This window comes from Octodon degus, unplaced genomic scaffold, assembly GCF_000260255.1.
Source record: "Octodon degus isolate 3935 unplaced genomic scaffold, OctDeg1.0 scaffold00029, whole genome shotgun sequence".
NCBI lineage: Eukaryota > Metazoa > Chordata > Mammalia > Rodentia > Octodontidae > Octodon > Octodon degus.
The window spans coordinates 2846267-2860398 of NW_004524605.1; the positions used below are offsets into that span (position 1 = coordinate 2846267).

The 14132-nt window shown below is 55.7% G+C and overlaps 1 protein-coding gene across 7 annotated transcripts in view; it reads left to right on the forward strand.

Moving 5' to 3' along the window:
• The window catches only part of Tnip1 (TNFAIP3 interacting protein 1), a 43917-nt gene that overhangs the window by 26757 nt on the left and 3028 nt on the right, over window positions 1-14132 (forward strand). For 2 of the 7 annotated variants that reach the window (XM_023713115.1, XM_023713114.1), the window contains exons 8-17: window positions 176-317; window positions 4115-4204; window positions 4733-4798; window positions 5009-5140; window positions 6992-7120; window positions 9350-9484; window positions 11287-11412; window positions 11844-11909; window positions 12077-12268; window positions 12864-12950. In XM_023713115.1, coding sequence (XP_023568883.1) covers window positions 176-317; window positions 4115-4204; window positions 4733-4798; window positions 5009-5140; window positions 6992-7120; window positions 9350-9484; window positions 11287-11412; window positions 11844-11909; window positions 12077-12268; window positions 12864-12917 — 1132 coding nt within the window. In that variant the 3' untranslated portion in view covers window positions 12918-12950. Of the gene's footprint in view, window positions 1-175; window positions 318-4114; window positions 4205-4732; window positions 4799-5008; window positions 5141-6991; window positions 7121-9349; window positions 9485-11286; window positions 11413-11843; window positions 11910-12076; window positions 13187-14132 lie in introns of those variants that run through there. The other 5 variants (XM_023713112.1, XM_023713113.1, XM_023713116.1 and 2 more) reach the window with 3 other exon arrangements.

Sequence of the window (14132 nt, forward strand, 5' to 3'; positions counted from 1 at the left end):
TTGTGCCCCAGATGCCTCTGGGCCGCTGCAGGCCACCCGCTCTTCCGACACCTGCACACACTGGCCCAGGCTCACTGTGCCCCGCACTCCCAACAGCTCCCACAGCACAGGTTTGCGGCCTGCGGGCTCCATCTCAAGGCCAGTACCCTGACTGCTACACTTACCTCCAACCCAGGGTGGAAAACATGGAGCTTAAGAAGTTATTGATGAGCAGCAGCAGAGAGGGAACCTGTGGACAGCCAGCCTCATCGAAGACGGAGGGTGCCAGTGAGAAGGCGGTGGCAGTGCAGCAGCAGCAGCAGCAGCAGCAGGCACAGGTTGGACGTTCCCTCCCAGCCCCCACCCGCCCCGTCACTGGCGAGCTGCAGCCTCCTGTGCAGTGACGCTGATCGCAGGCTCACCTACTTGGTCCACACTGGCCTCCTGCCTCCTCCTCAGCCTGTGCTCTGACTGCAGCCTGGTGCAACACCCCATTCCCTGGCTCTGTGGCCCCAAGGCTCTCTCCTGGCTAAAAAGCTGCCGGTCACTTGACCAGGGCTTCTAGAAGGTGGCGGGGTGGTGCGAAGTCTTGCTCAGTCAGTATATTCCCTAATCATACTCATTTGTCAGTCAGTGGCTTCCAAAAGTCAGCCCAACATCCAGAGAAACAATTGGGGTGTCAGGTTGTGAGCCCCTGCAGTGGAGACGGGGGCACTGGCCAGTGTCGGTATAGCCCAGTGGTGCCCAGCATGGCCTGTTTGCTGCTGCTCCCTCCAGGCCCAGTCCTGGCTCTCTGGCAGGTCCCAGTGCCCCTTTCCCAGGCTTCCTGCCCCACAAGGCCCACCTCTTTGCCAACATGCTTTTCGCTCTTCAGTGAGGTTTGATAGCTGCCAGTAGGGCATAGTTACCTTCATAATGTGCTTCTGTGTGGCTCTGTGACATGTACTCAGGCCTGGCACATCTGCAATCCTTGGGCTGCTCCACGATTTGTGCTAGGTGGCCAGGCCCGGGCCACTTCCCCCAGTCCACAGCTGTGAAAGGTGTGGAAATGCCTGTGGCACCTGCTATCAGGCAGGCCTAGCTACCGTGGGAAACAGCCCTCTCTTCTTCCACGTGCCCCTTGCGAAGGAGGCTCAGGACTGTGCCAACCTCCATGGTCTTTGAGCTGCCTCACCTGGACATCTGTGCTGGCCAGGCCATGAGCTGTGTGTCCCCATGCCCTGCTCCCACTCTTGCCCACACCTCAGCCTTGGGCAAGTCCCATAAACTCTCTGGGCTTCAGTTTCCTCCTCTGTAACGTCTCCCTCAGAAGGCTCTTGGGAGTATACAGGGTTACAGTGCATTGTCATAAGTGGGCAGACTGGTGCCAGCCGTCAGGTCTGCGGCCTCTGGCGCTCTCACTCTCCAAGTGGACTCTTCCGTGGCGGTTCCGGGTACGCCACCCAGGACCCTGAGGACCACGCTTGCCTTCCTCTCCCTTCTCTGTAGCAGTGACCTGTGGCTAAGTACAGTTCACAGCAGGAGCCTGCGGGCTCCCTTCCCTTGTGCTCTGCTGTTGTGGTGTACATACGGGCCTCACCCTGTAAGGGTGCGTGCAGCCCAGGGAAGGCGTGGTGGGGAGGGCATGCGGGCCAGCATGGCCTGTGACTCCAGCACCAGTGGGGTTGGGGTGGCCTTCGTGTCGCAGTCCCGTGGACATGTGGACACCACCTCTGTCTCATCTCTGGCCGAGGGTCAGAATGGGACCTGGGGATACAGGGAGGCTCAGTTGCTATTCTACCATTGTTCTGTGCTGTTTATTTATTTAACTTTAAAATGTTAACTACATTTTCTACTTTATTTAACTTAAAACTCTATTGAGTTAATTTTATTTATTTATTATTATTATTTTTTAAAATTTTTATTTATTTATGTATTTTGTGTGTGTGTGGCCAGCTCAGCCCACCAGGGGGCGGGGCTGGCTGGCATGTGGTGCTGGGGATTGAACCGCGGTCCCTGTGCTTTGCTTAGCTTAGTTTGTTCTAAGTAGGTGCTTTAGACCACTGAGCCATCTCACCAGCCCAATTGAGTTAATTTTAAATGTAAAAAAAAAATAGTGCAGAGTTCAGTTCCTAGCTGCCCTCCTGTGAGCTCCGTGAATGTCAGCGTACATACAGCTTGCGGGCCCGGTCTGTCAGGCTGTCCCATCTTGGTCTCCTGCCGCTGTGACAAGTCCCAGCTGTTCCTTACTCTCGTGACCTTGACACCCGTGGGCTGTGCTCATGGGCTTGGGCCAGGGTCTCCGTGGGCCCGGGGCAGGGCTGCCTGGCCTGTGTTGGACTCTGTGGCAGCTTGGGTGCTTGGTTAAGGGTCTCTCAAGTTGTGCCGTGGTCAGCGACTACACGCCTCATTTTTCATCTCGCCTCTTTGTGGTTTAGCGTTCCCTCCCGGGCCTCGCATCTGCCCCAGGGCCTGAAATGTGCCGGGCAGGTGTGGGCAGGTGCTGAACCCGGGAGCTGCGTCGCCAGCACGCCAGAATGGTCTCAGCGCTGAGGCTCACGGTCTGGTGCCGTTCTCAGTCTTCCTGTCTCTGCCTCTCAAGTAGCTGGGACTGCAGAAGTGTGCACCATGCCTGGTTTTAACAAATGTTTTTAAGGAGAAATTTGAGAGCCAGGCAAACATCCTGTTTCTCCTTCAGTTTTCAGTTTTCACGAATTTTAGAGCCTGGTGATGAGCCTCAGCACCGCCTTTATTACTGTGGTGGTCTGAAGATGACGTTGCGTTACTTTGTCATCATGTCGCGTGTTAGTTGAAAATCTTCTGTAAAGATAATGTGAGTGAGCTGTTGTATCGTTACGGAATCAGAGCTATTTTATATCTTGGTTTATAAACTAAGAAAACCAGAATTTTTAAAAAAATTATTTCTTTATGTATTTCTTTGGTACAGGGTCTTGCTATGCAACTCAGACTCGTAGTGACCCTCCTGTCTCAGCCTTCCCAGGGCTGGGATTGTAGGCCCATCTGGGACCAGCACAGCATGTGGTACCAGGGAGTGAACCTGGGTCCTTGCTCTTGCCAGGCAGGCACTTAGACCCCGCCTGTCTCCCTTGCCCCTGTTGGAATTCTTAAGCTTTGGCCTGGGAAACACTTTGGCATTGTCTTCCATGCTCCTTTGTTCTTATTCCTTTTATTCATCGTCCTTATACCTTTCTTCATCTCTTGTACTACACTGTGCTCTGAAGTCACTTTTTCTCTGCCTTACCTCTAGAATTAACCAGTTCTCAAAGGAGTCCAGTTTCTTCCTATTAAAAAATGGTATTTAAGGGGCCAGTGAGGAGGCTCAGTAGAATAAGTGCTTGCCTGGCAAGTGTAAGGGTCTGAGTTCAATCCCCGTTTCCGCCAAAAATAAATTCAAAAAAAATTAAAAATGGTGCTTAGAATCCAAGCTGTGGATTCAGCACTTGGGAGGCTAAGCCAAGAGGATCACTGAGTTTGAGGACAGCCTGGACTACATAAAAGACCCAGTCTCAAAACAAAAATCTGTGGGCACTAGGTGTGTCCCTGCTACTGGGGTGTCCCTGCTATAGGCCTTTCTGGAGGACAAAACTAAGGAAGTTACGCGTATGTATCAGCCATACAGCCACACACATATTTCATCTCATTCTAAAAATGATTTTTGAGTAAATGCTTTTGCAAAACTTGAACTTTGTTAAAAACTTGAAGAAACTTCAAAAAATATGTAACATTTTATTTTCTGTTTTTTTGCTTTTTGAGACAGGCTCTTCCTATGCATTTGAGGCTGCCCTTGAACTCACTATGTAGCTGAGCCTGACCAACTCACAGCCATCCTCTTGCCTCAGCCTCCGAAGAGCTGGGATAACAGGCGTGCAAGGGCATACCCATCTACTTAATGTGTGACTCTGGGCCATAAGGATGTAGGCAGAAGTGTCTGGCCAGTGGGGCCTGGAGTGGAGTCTGCACAGGAGGAGGGAGCCTGGGCACCTCTGGTGCCACAGTTCCCTACCCTCCCGAGAGGGTGGTCTTCTAGAAGGGGTTGGCAGAGTTAAGACAGGTCATGTGTGCTAAGGCAGGAGAGATAGGATGTGTGTGGTGAGCTTGCTTGGAGGCTCTGGTGACGCCCGCTGTTTCTTCTTAGGCTGGTGTGATGGCAGGCAGGGCCCCAGCAGTGGGGGCCCTGGGTACAGTCGAGAAGAAGGTGAAGATGCTGGAGCAGCAGCGCATGGAGGTCGGTAGCTGGAGTGGGGTTGGGGGTGGACCCTGCAGACAGAGGCCTGCTGTCCTCACTTGACCTGCCCACAGTGTCACTGAGACCTAGAGCTGGGGGGAGGAGGGTCAGAGGGCCCCTCTGGAAACTGGACGGCAGGAGAGGTGATGGCACATAGGTTTCAGGGGTTGGGATGAGGTGCTCCAGAATTCCAGCCCTCCCCTCTCCTTGCCTGCCTGGCCTCACCTAGCACAGTGCACCCAGGCCGAGGGCAAAGCCTGCACCTCTCTTTGGTGATACAGGGATGTTTGGACACGCAGTCCCCCGATTGCCCAGGGAGACCTGTGCTCCCGCGCTGTCCAGCAGTTGGTTGTTGGCACAGCATGCACCCTGCTGCCCTGGCCAGGGTGGGAAGCACTTGGAGGCATGCTGGCAGGGCGTGTCTGCAGCCCCTGTCCATACTCTGCATGCACTTCGGGAGGCTGGCATATGGGAACGTGGAATTGGCGCTCGTTGTCCTCCCCCGCTCGTAACCCATCTCTCCCACAGCTGCTGGAGGTGAACAAGCAGTGGGACCAGCACTTCCGGTCCATGAAGCAGCAGTATGAGCAGAAGGTACCATGGCGCTTCCTGGCTGGGACCGAAGGCTGTCTGCATTTGGCTGCTTCCGTCTGGGTGGCTTAGAGCCTTTCAGGGAGGCTGAGCTGAGCCCATGGCGACCCAGAGGAAAAGCTGGGTGACAGTTGTGAGAGTGCAGGCAAACGTGGCCCGGGTCCCCAGCATCTGCACCCCTTCCCTCACTGTCCTCCTGTGGCCTCAACCTAGATCACCGAGCTGCGCCAGAAGCTGGCAGAGCTGCAGAAGCAGGTGGCTGCACTGGAGGCCGAGCGGGAGCAGAAGCAGCGCGACTTCGACCGCAAGCTCCTGCTGGCCAAGTCCAAGATTGAGATGGAGGAGGCAAGTGTGGCCCAGGCCCGCTGCTCTGGCCACTCCTCCTCACGAGCCAGAGCTGCTGCCCGTGGGCAGGGCCCTGTCCTTCCTTGTACCTCAGTTTCTGTTTTGCAAATCAGAGAGGCTGGATTAGCTATTGTTTTTCAGATTTTGTTTTCATTCCAAAGAGTTGTATGTGTAGTGAAAATCTTGGAGCCCTGAGGAGGATCTGTTACCACACTGAGAGGCCCTTCGGTGGGGGAGACCCTCGGTGGGGTGGGCCTGTGCAGGTTCATGGCAGGGGGTCGGGGCTGAGACCATGCAGCTCTGACCACCCTGGGCCGGGCCTAGAGATGCAGTGTCTAGGAACCGTCCAGCCTCCCCTGGCTGGGAGGAAGCAGACGCCCAGTGGCTGAGTAGAGGCAAATAGGGGAGCCTGTGTTACGTGCTAGGAGGAGGTCACAGGCACCAGAGTGTGGGCATAAGGAACACCAGACTGAGTTTGGGCACGTCAGCAGAGGGACCGTGAAGACATGGCTCCTGCTCTGCCAGCCAAGGCCCTTCAGGATCCTGGTGCAGGGCCAAGAGGCAAGGCCGTGTGGCTTCCTGACCCTTAGGTTGTGACGTCACTGTGACTGCTTCCAAGGGAGCGTGTGTGGGCCTCCGCCTGGCTTACAGGTGGATGCAGTCCACGTGGACCGCATTCGAGAGTCCTTGAGTTAGCTAGGGACTGCCAGCACCCTGCCGGCACTCAGCTGTGTCTGAGGTTCTGGGAGGAGCCTGGGCACAGCTTTCCCCACTTGGCTGAGGAGCCCTAGGCTCTGATGGCTGAGAGAACACTTTCCCCAGACAACTGTGAGAGAGAGAGGCCTTGCTGTACCCCAGAGCCGCCTCGGGGGGAGGGGGGTCCACAGCAACACCGCCTGTTCAGGCCTCAGGCTGATGCCATCTCCAGCTGCCCACAGTGTGGGAATATTGACTCGCTCGCACAAGCTGGCAGACCCTTGACAGAGTTTTCTCTTCTGCCATGTGGTGTATGTCCTTATAAAATGCTAACACCAGCCAATAAAGTGAAAGGTGGCCAGGAATATCTCACCGACTCGGTCCCACCCCAGTTGGGCCCTCTGCATCCTAGGGTGCTTTTTAACTCCTGTACACAGGACAGCCAGTGGGGTGGAGTGGCCTAGGCTCTCCAGACTGTTTTGTACTGCTGTCATATGGAAGAGGGAGTGGCAGCTGCACAGCCCGGGTCCCAGCAGCGCCTTCCTGTTTGGACACCGTTTCTGTGGCATGGAGGGCCGTCTGGGTGCTGTCTGGTGCCCTTCCCAGATGCACCAGCGTAGCGTTTTCCGTAGCTGGTGGGCGGGCACCCTTCCCTGACACCTCCACTGATGCCTCTCGGCCCTGGGGCTCTTCTCTGGCCCTGCAGCCCAGTGTGTCTGTCTCTGGAGGAGCACTGTGTGCTGAGCATTGTGTGCGGAGCACTGTGGTGCTCATATCCTCACGTGTCCTCTCCAGGCTGGAGACGAAAGGCCTGTAGGTGTCACCATAGCTCCTCCCTCCCAGGGGTCACAAGAGGCTCCTGTGTGAGGCTGGAGAAAACTGGCCTTGTACGTAGAAAGTGCACACAGGTAGAAGGCTGTGCTCAGCTTCGGGGCCTGCTTAGGTAAGCGTGGAGCTGTGAAGAGCGCAGGCCCTCCTCTGCAGAGCTGCCTCCTCTCAAGCGCAGGCCTACATCTCCCACCCAGCGCCTTGCACAAGTGATAGAAGGTGGTGGCCAGGTGAAGGAGAGGTGGAATCATGCCAAGCCAGGTGGGGCTGGGAGTGTGGGTGTCCAGAGGAGGCACTCTGCTTACCCTCTTCATGTGCTCCCTGCAGACTGACAAGGAGCAGCTGACCGCCGAGGCCAAGGAGCTGCGCCAGAAGGTCAAGAACCTGCAGGACCAGCTGAGCCCGCTCACCAGGCAGCGCGAGTACCAGGAGAAGGAGATCCAGCGGCTGAACAAGGTAGGCATCAGCTGCCCTGCATGGGGGTTCTCCTCGCCAAACCAGACTGCATCCCTTGCCCCTATCCCCCCCCCCAAGCATAGAAGGTGACCCCTCACAAGTGAGCTGGAAAGTTCTCGCCTTGCCTGTACCCCTCCATCCTCTGGGCCTGTGCACTCTTCCTAGTGCCCCAGCTGCCCACCCCATCTTAGCATCCCTTGCTCACAGACCCTTCCTGGGGTCTTGGAGTCACCCTGTTCTGTGCTCCAGGAGTGCTCATAGCTTTCCCATGAATGCTCACGCTGCTGTCTTCTGGCTCACCCTGGAGTGGTCTGTTGGTGCGGAGCCTGGCCCTGCCACTCCTAGTGGGCATGCCTGTTCAGAAAGTGCTTACTGGAGGGCGGGATGGGCATGGGGCTGAGCCATCTACCGTGTGGGAGTGGGCATCCAGGTGGCCACTGGGTGAGGCAGAAGGCCTCTGACCTGAGACAGGCCAAGTGGCAGTGGGCAGGACAGGCCCAGGGCAGGTTCCAGTCCCAGTTTAGCTGGTACAGACTCCGGGCCTTGTTCTCGCTGTCTGGGTCAAATCATCCTGGTCCTGGGGCTGGGGAGATGGCTCAGTGGAATAAGTGCTTCCCTGGCAAGCGCAAGGGCCTGAGTTTAATCCCTGGTTCCACAGAAGAAAAAAAAAAAAAATCATCCTGGTCCTGCCCTCCTGCCAGCTCAGAGTAGGAGCTGCTGCTGACAGCAGCGGATGGAAAGGAAGTTCTCTGTGGGCCCGAAGGCGTTGCTGAGTTTGTGGCTTGGCCTCTGGTTTTGTTCTGGTGGTTTTCCTTTTCCTCTGCCTCCTGCCCCCTCCCTCCCAGGGGGCACTGGTGTGTTTGGCTTCATCTGGATCCCAGCCCTTTCTTTCGGATGTTTCTTTCTTTCCTTCCTCCCCCCCCCCCACCAGGAATTGGAACTCAAGACCTTGTCCTAGCCAGGCAGGAGTTGAGCTATATCCCCAGCCTCAGCCCTTTCTTTTGATTTTGATAGTTTATTAGTGCTTACTATGCCTAGCTCCAGGGCCTTGGGGTGTGTACTGAGCTTCAGGGACCTCAGGTTTGGATTTGGGCACAATCCTGGCCATGCTCCTCGCCATAAGGAGGAAGCTGTGGGTATCCTGGGCAGGGTTGGGACCTCGACGCTCACGTGGATGTCAGGCGGGGCAGGCAGCCTGCGATGCCCTCGCCCAGAGCACATCTTTCCCTGTCCCAGACCTCGTCCTCTCAGTTTGGACATGAGCTGAAGGAGGCAGCCAGAGTAGGGCCGTCCCCTCCCTAAGAAACACCATGTAGGAGCCTGGTCCAGCACCTTCATTGGGTCCGCACACCCCAGGCCCAAGCTGGGGACATCTGTGCCACTGCAGTCAGGGCGAGGCCTGGCAGGGGAGCCGCCCTTTGAAAGGAGGAAGTCTGGTGGTGGCAAAGGGCAGCTGGCCTAGGGAGGAGTCTGGAGTTTGAAAAATGTGTTAACAGGGTGGACAGAGAAGGCAGCGAGTGGGTACCTTGCAAGAAGCCAGGTGCTGGGAGAGTAATGCACACCTTTAATCCAAGCTTCTCCAGGGGAGGAGGAGGCAGGGGATTGAGTTTGAGCCACTTGGGCTATGCGGCGAAACCCTGTCAGAAAACAAGGAAAAAGAGATGTGGGCATAGTGTTTATTTACATAAGGGACATGTTTTGTGAACATGTGAATTTGCTATTTTTACTTTCAGAATATTACTTGCTGATGTTTCAGTTTCCTTTCAGAGTGAGAAGGGTAAGGTAGCACATGGGTAGTCATTAAAATCCAGTCTGATGACCAGAGGAGCTGGGCAGTGCCCGGTGGGCTGACCTGGAAGAGCAGTCTCAGGCAGGGACACTGTTGGATGTAAGCTGCTCCTGGGCCAGGGATCGGGACCTACACCGTTTAGGGCATAGCCCCTAGGCCCCCAGCTGAGCACATGCTTCAGGGTCACATGCTGGGCCACTGGCTGTGTGACCTTGCGCGAGCCACTTTGGGTTTCTGAGCCTCATTCTCCCCTCCCAGACTGGCGGCTTCCAACAGGTGTATGTATAGAAGACTAACAGCTGGGCTGCGTTTGAAGAACAGTGCAGGTGGTTATTCTCCTTGTGAGCAGGGAGCAGGCCCTGAAGATGCTCCCAGAAGAACCTACCTTCCTGTCTTCATCGTCCTGCATTGACGGTCCTGTCCTTCTCTTCCTGACCCAGGCCCTAGAGGAAGCGCTGAGCATCCGCGCCTCCCCATCATCCCCAGGAACCTTTGTTTTTGGGAATCCAGAGGGTGCTGACAGCCTCCTGAGGAAGCAGGAGCTGGCCACGCAGAACGAGCTGCTGAAGCAGCAGGTAGGCTCTGAGGCCCGCGCCATCTCGAGGGCCAGGGAGTGCTCGGAGTCCTGGGGATCAAGCACTGGGGCCTCTGTGGTGGCTTGGGCCTGCCTGCTCTGGTCTCTCCTGTACTGCCTTTGTGATTTAGCCATCTCTGCCCTAGCTGGTGCTTGTTTCCCTGCTATGTAAAAACTACATTTTAGGGCTGGGCAGATAGCTTGGTGGTCTAAGCACCTGCCTGGCAAGCTCAAGGACCCAGGTTCAGCCCCCAGCTGTGCCAGCCCCAGAACCGCAGGTGCGTCCTGCCTGCCACTGAAACAGTGTGGTGGTACATGCCTGTAATCCTAGTGCTGGGGAGGCTGAGACAGGAGGATCAGTAGGAGTCCCAAGCTGTATAGTGACACCCTATACCAAATAAATAAAAAGATTTTTAAAAATTTTTTATTTTGTATTTTAGGGAAGGGTCTAGAGGGTGTTCAGGATCTCACTACTAGTGAGACTCGTAGTGATCCTCCTGCTTACAGTCTCCCAAGAGCTGGGATTACAGGTGTGTGCCACCATGCCCAGCCTCAATTGCCGTCTCAGTGCACCCTGGGGGTGGGACCAGCACAGCAGTCCTGGGGATTGAACCCCTGGCCCCTGCGCCTGCTTGCAGGTGCTTTAATCTGCTGAGTTATTTGGCCAGCCCTTAAAAATAAATTTTAAATAAATGTGTTTAAAAGGAAACTTCCTTTCACCACTATAAATGGAAAACCTGTATGTCTGCTGCAAATAGAAGAGATGCGCTCTTGTGGAGGAACGCAGAGGGCCAAAGGGAGAGTGAGAGGCTCTGGCATTCTCAGACTTTATTTATTTATTTATTTATTTGCGGAACCGGGGATTGAACTCAGGTCCTTGAGCTTGCCAGGGAAGCGCTTATTCCACTGAGCAGTCTTCCCAGCAAGGCTCTGGCATTCTCACTCATTCACACCCACCCAGCCATCTTGGTCCAGTCAGCAAATGTAACAGGCAGTAAGGATGGGAACCTGCAGGTCTCCCATGTCCCCTGTCAGGACACCTAGCGCCCCAGGGGAGGTGGCCCTGGTCACAGAACCCGCAGAGCAAATCCTGCTGCTGACACACACTGGCCTGTTCCGCAGCAGATGCAGGGGCTGCGCCGGTTAGTGGTTTTTGTTTTTGTGGTACTGGGAATCAGCTTGTGACCTTGTGCTTATGTTGCTGAGCTATATCCCTGGCCCTGTTTGGTGGGTTTTAATCTTTGTTTTTTTAAGCCATGAAATTTTATTCAAATAATGTCCTTTTTTAAAATTTTTTTTTATTTTTTCAAAGTTTTATTGATAAACAGATAGCAATGAGACAGTTTCAAATCAAATCGGAAGTACAGTTTCAACAAATAATACACTGCATATATTCTTCTTAGTGGTTAATTGCTGTACCAAATAATATCCTTTAAAGTCAGAGTATAGGGGCTGGTGAGATGGCTCAGTGGTCTAAAGCACCTACTTAGAACAAGCTTAGCAAAGCACAGGGACCGCGGTTCAATCCCCCAGCACCACATGCCAGCCAGCCCGCCCCCTGGTGGGCTGAGCTGGCCACCCCCCCCCCACATAAATAAATAAAATTAAAAAAAAAAAATAGAGCATAAGAGACAGGGTTATGAAGCTGTTCTGTTCCAAATTGGGGGTGTGAGCAGGAGGTACACCATCTTCCCATGGGGAAGCCCAAGACAGTTGAGAATGGTGTTGGTCCAGTACCCCACCCAGAAGTACAGGGTCTGTGGCTGTGCTCAGAGCTGCCTGCCCTCCATGCCCGTCACCCAGGTGAAGATCTTTGAGGAGGATTTCCAGAGGGAGCGCAGCGACCGGGAACGCATGAATGAGGAGAAGGAGGAGCTGAAGAAGCAGCTGGAGAAACTGCAGGCCCAGGTCACCTTGTCTAACAGCCAGGTGGGAGCGACCAGCAGAAGGCTGTCCTTGTGGGCTGGGGATAGGGGTTTGGGGGCCTCCTCTCACCCAAGACCTCAGTGCATCCTTTGCCCTCTCTGGGCCTTGTGCAGTGACAGGTCTGAGTCTAAGATGCCCAGCTCGTCCTGGGCTGTCCATTTGGAAGCTTAAGGGAAGAAATTTAGGAGTTAACCCTGAGCCCTGCATGGCAGAGTGGAACTGGATAGTGAGTCAGAGGCCTAGAAGCAGCACTTCCCCCGGCCTGCATCCACACACCCACAAGGAACAAGGAGCAGGATGCTCCCATCCCTGCCCTCCCTGGGGCTCCCTTGGGCACAGCCACTCAGTCCTTTTGGCCAGGGAGGTCTTGGATGCCGCCTAGTGGGAGCTCTCTGGGTCAGTGAGCTTCTGTCCCTTCCTCTGCCTTTCTACAGCTGAAAGCTTTGAAGGAGGAAGAGAAGGCAAAAGAGGCCCTGAGACAGCAGAAGAGGAAGGCCAAGGTGAGCAGCGGGGCAGCCTCCCTTCCCTACTGGGAGCCGCAGCACTCCTGCCGTCAGGCTGCTGTCCTCCTGCGTTCCCCGCCCGTTGCACAGGGGCAGGATTCTAGAGACGGGGAAACTGGTGGCTGTCACTGTTGGGCAGAGCCAAACGTGAGCCTTCCGCACAGGCCTCAGGCGAGCGCTACCACATGGAGCCCCACACAGAACACATCTGTGGGGCCTACCCCTACGCCTTCCCGGCTGTGCCAGCCCTGGTGCCGCATCACGGCTTCGAGGACTGGTCCCAGATCCGCTACCCCCCACCTCCCGTGGGCATGGAGCACCCACCCCCGATTGCCAGCTCACGCCTCTTCCATCTGGTGAGTCCGTGCCTGCCCTGCCCAAGCCACCCCAGGATGCTGGAGGCTCTGGCTCAGGCAGCAGACGTTGGGGATGCGGCCTCTGGTGGCAGGGCAGGAGAGGTGGCTGGGAGGGTACGTCAGGGAGGAAGATCCCTCCTGGCCCCGCAGGGCTGTCAGGGTCCGCTTTGCCTGCTACTGCCGCACTCACCAGCTGCAGAGTGACCATTTTCTCTTCTGTTACTGTGCTTTTTATTTTTTCTGTAAAACCCACTGTCACCTGCCCTTCTCCTCAGTCCCTTTACCACATCCCCAGCTCTACCCTAGTTGGGGACTGGCTGCTTTTCTCACCTTCCCTGGGGACCTCTGCTTTGTGCACAGCTGGAAATCCTAGCTTGCAGCGCAGGCCTAGAGCCCGGTTACTCTGAGCCACACTTGGCGCCTTCCCTCGCTGGCTATTTCTTATCCCTTCCAAGCCTCAGTTCCTCACCTGGGAATGTTAACCTGGACAGTTAGGAGCATTAAATTGCACTTGGTTCGGGTCTCAGCACCGCAGCTGCTGTTGTGGTTAGCAGGTGCGGTGATGGAGGTTAAATTCCAGTTTTGTTGCAGCCAGAATACACCTGGCACCCTCCCTATGGCGGGGTGCGGAATCCGAGCTCCCAGGTGACGGACACGGCCCCAGCCAGGCCTGCAGAACCAGGTGGGTGCGGTCCCCCGACAAGCTGTCTTCGAGCCAGCAGGCCTGTCTGGAGGTGGTGATGTTGCTGCCTTCTGCCCTTGGAAGAGGAAAGGCTCAGCTTTGTGAATGAGTGCTGAAAGGGGAGTGATGGTCACTGCGACGGGATGGCGGAGTGAGACCGTCCACTCGTCCGTTCTCGTGCATTGTGTTAGTGCCAGGCACTGGGCTGGGGACCAGGAGCCTGACACACGGTCTCTCCCCGTAGACCTCCTGTCTGGGGGCCTGGAGAGGCAGAAACACATTTTAAATGTCACGTCACAGGTTGCGTGATAAGCAGGAGTAGGTTTCTGTGAGAGCAGGGAATTGAGGGACGTGACCTGTGTGAGGGCTGAGGACAGCCATCCAGAGAGAGGGCTGGTCTGGCTCAGACCCTCGGCAAGAGAGGCAGTAACTGGTGCGATAGTCAGGGTGGAAGGTGCTCTCGCAGAAAACAGTGGGCAGCTTCCTGTCGCTGGGATGAAGGCCTGTCACGGTCAAGAAGGTTATTTTGGCTTAGTGGAGCAGTCTGTAGGCACGTGGCCTCATTGCTTCAGGGCCGTGGTGGCTCTATGTACACTCCTCATGTCACGGTGGGAGCCCACAGCAGGAGCCGAGGGCAGGGCAGGCCTACTCACTTCCCAGCAGCCAGGAAATGAGAAAGAAAACATGGGCGAGGCCAGGGTCCCTATGACACTAGGGACCTGCTGAGAATCCTGCCACCTCCAGTAGCACCACAGGCTGCCGACCATGTCTTTGGGCCTTCTGGGGACGTTGAAGACCCAAATTGGAACATCCCACCTCTGTCTCCCAGAGCCCCATAGTGAAGATGAATTCAGTCCATCCCCAGGGGTACGTCTTCACTTCTCCAGCCGTGCTGAAGTCTATGCCCCAAGTCGCCTGCAGCTTGGTAAAATCAGCTGTAAAGCCAGTAAAACCATAAAGTTTCCTGCGTCCAGTGTGCAGTAGTGGGATAGGCCCAGGTGTACGCTGGCATTCCCAAAGAAGGAAGCGTCAGGTCAGAGCCAGGCAGAAGCCTGGCAGAGCAGGCAGGCAACCCTGGGGCTGGGCATGAGCAGCCGCCGCCACCCCACTTTCACGCTTCACCCACCGGCCTGACCAGAGTAGCTTGCTAGCCACTAGCAGTAGTGTGGACCCACGGTTTCC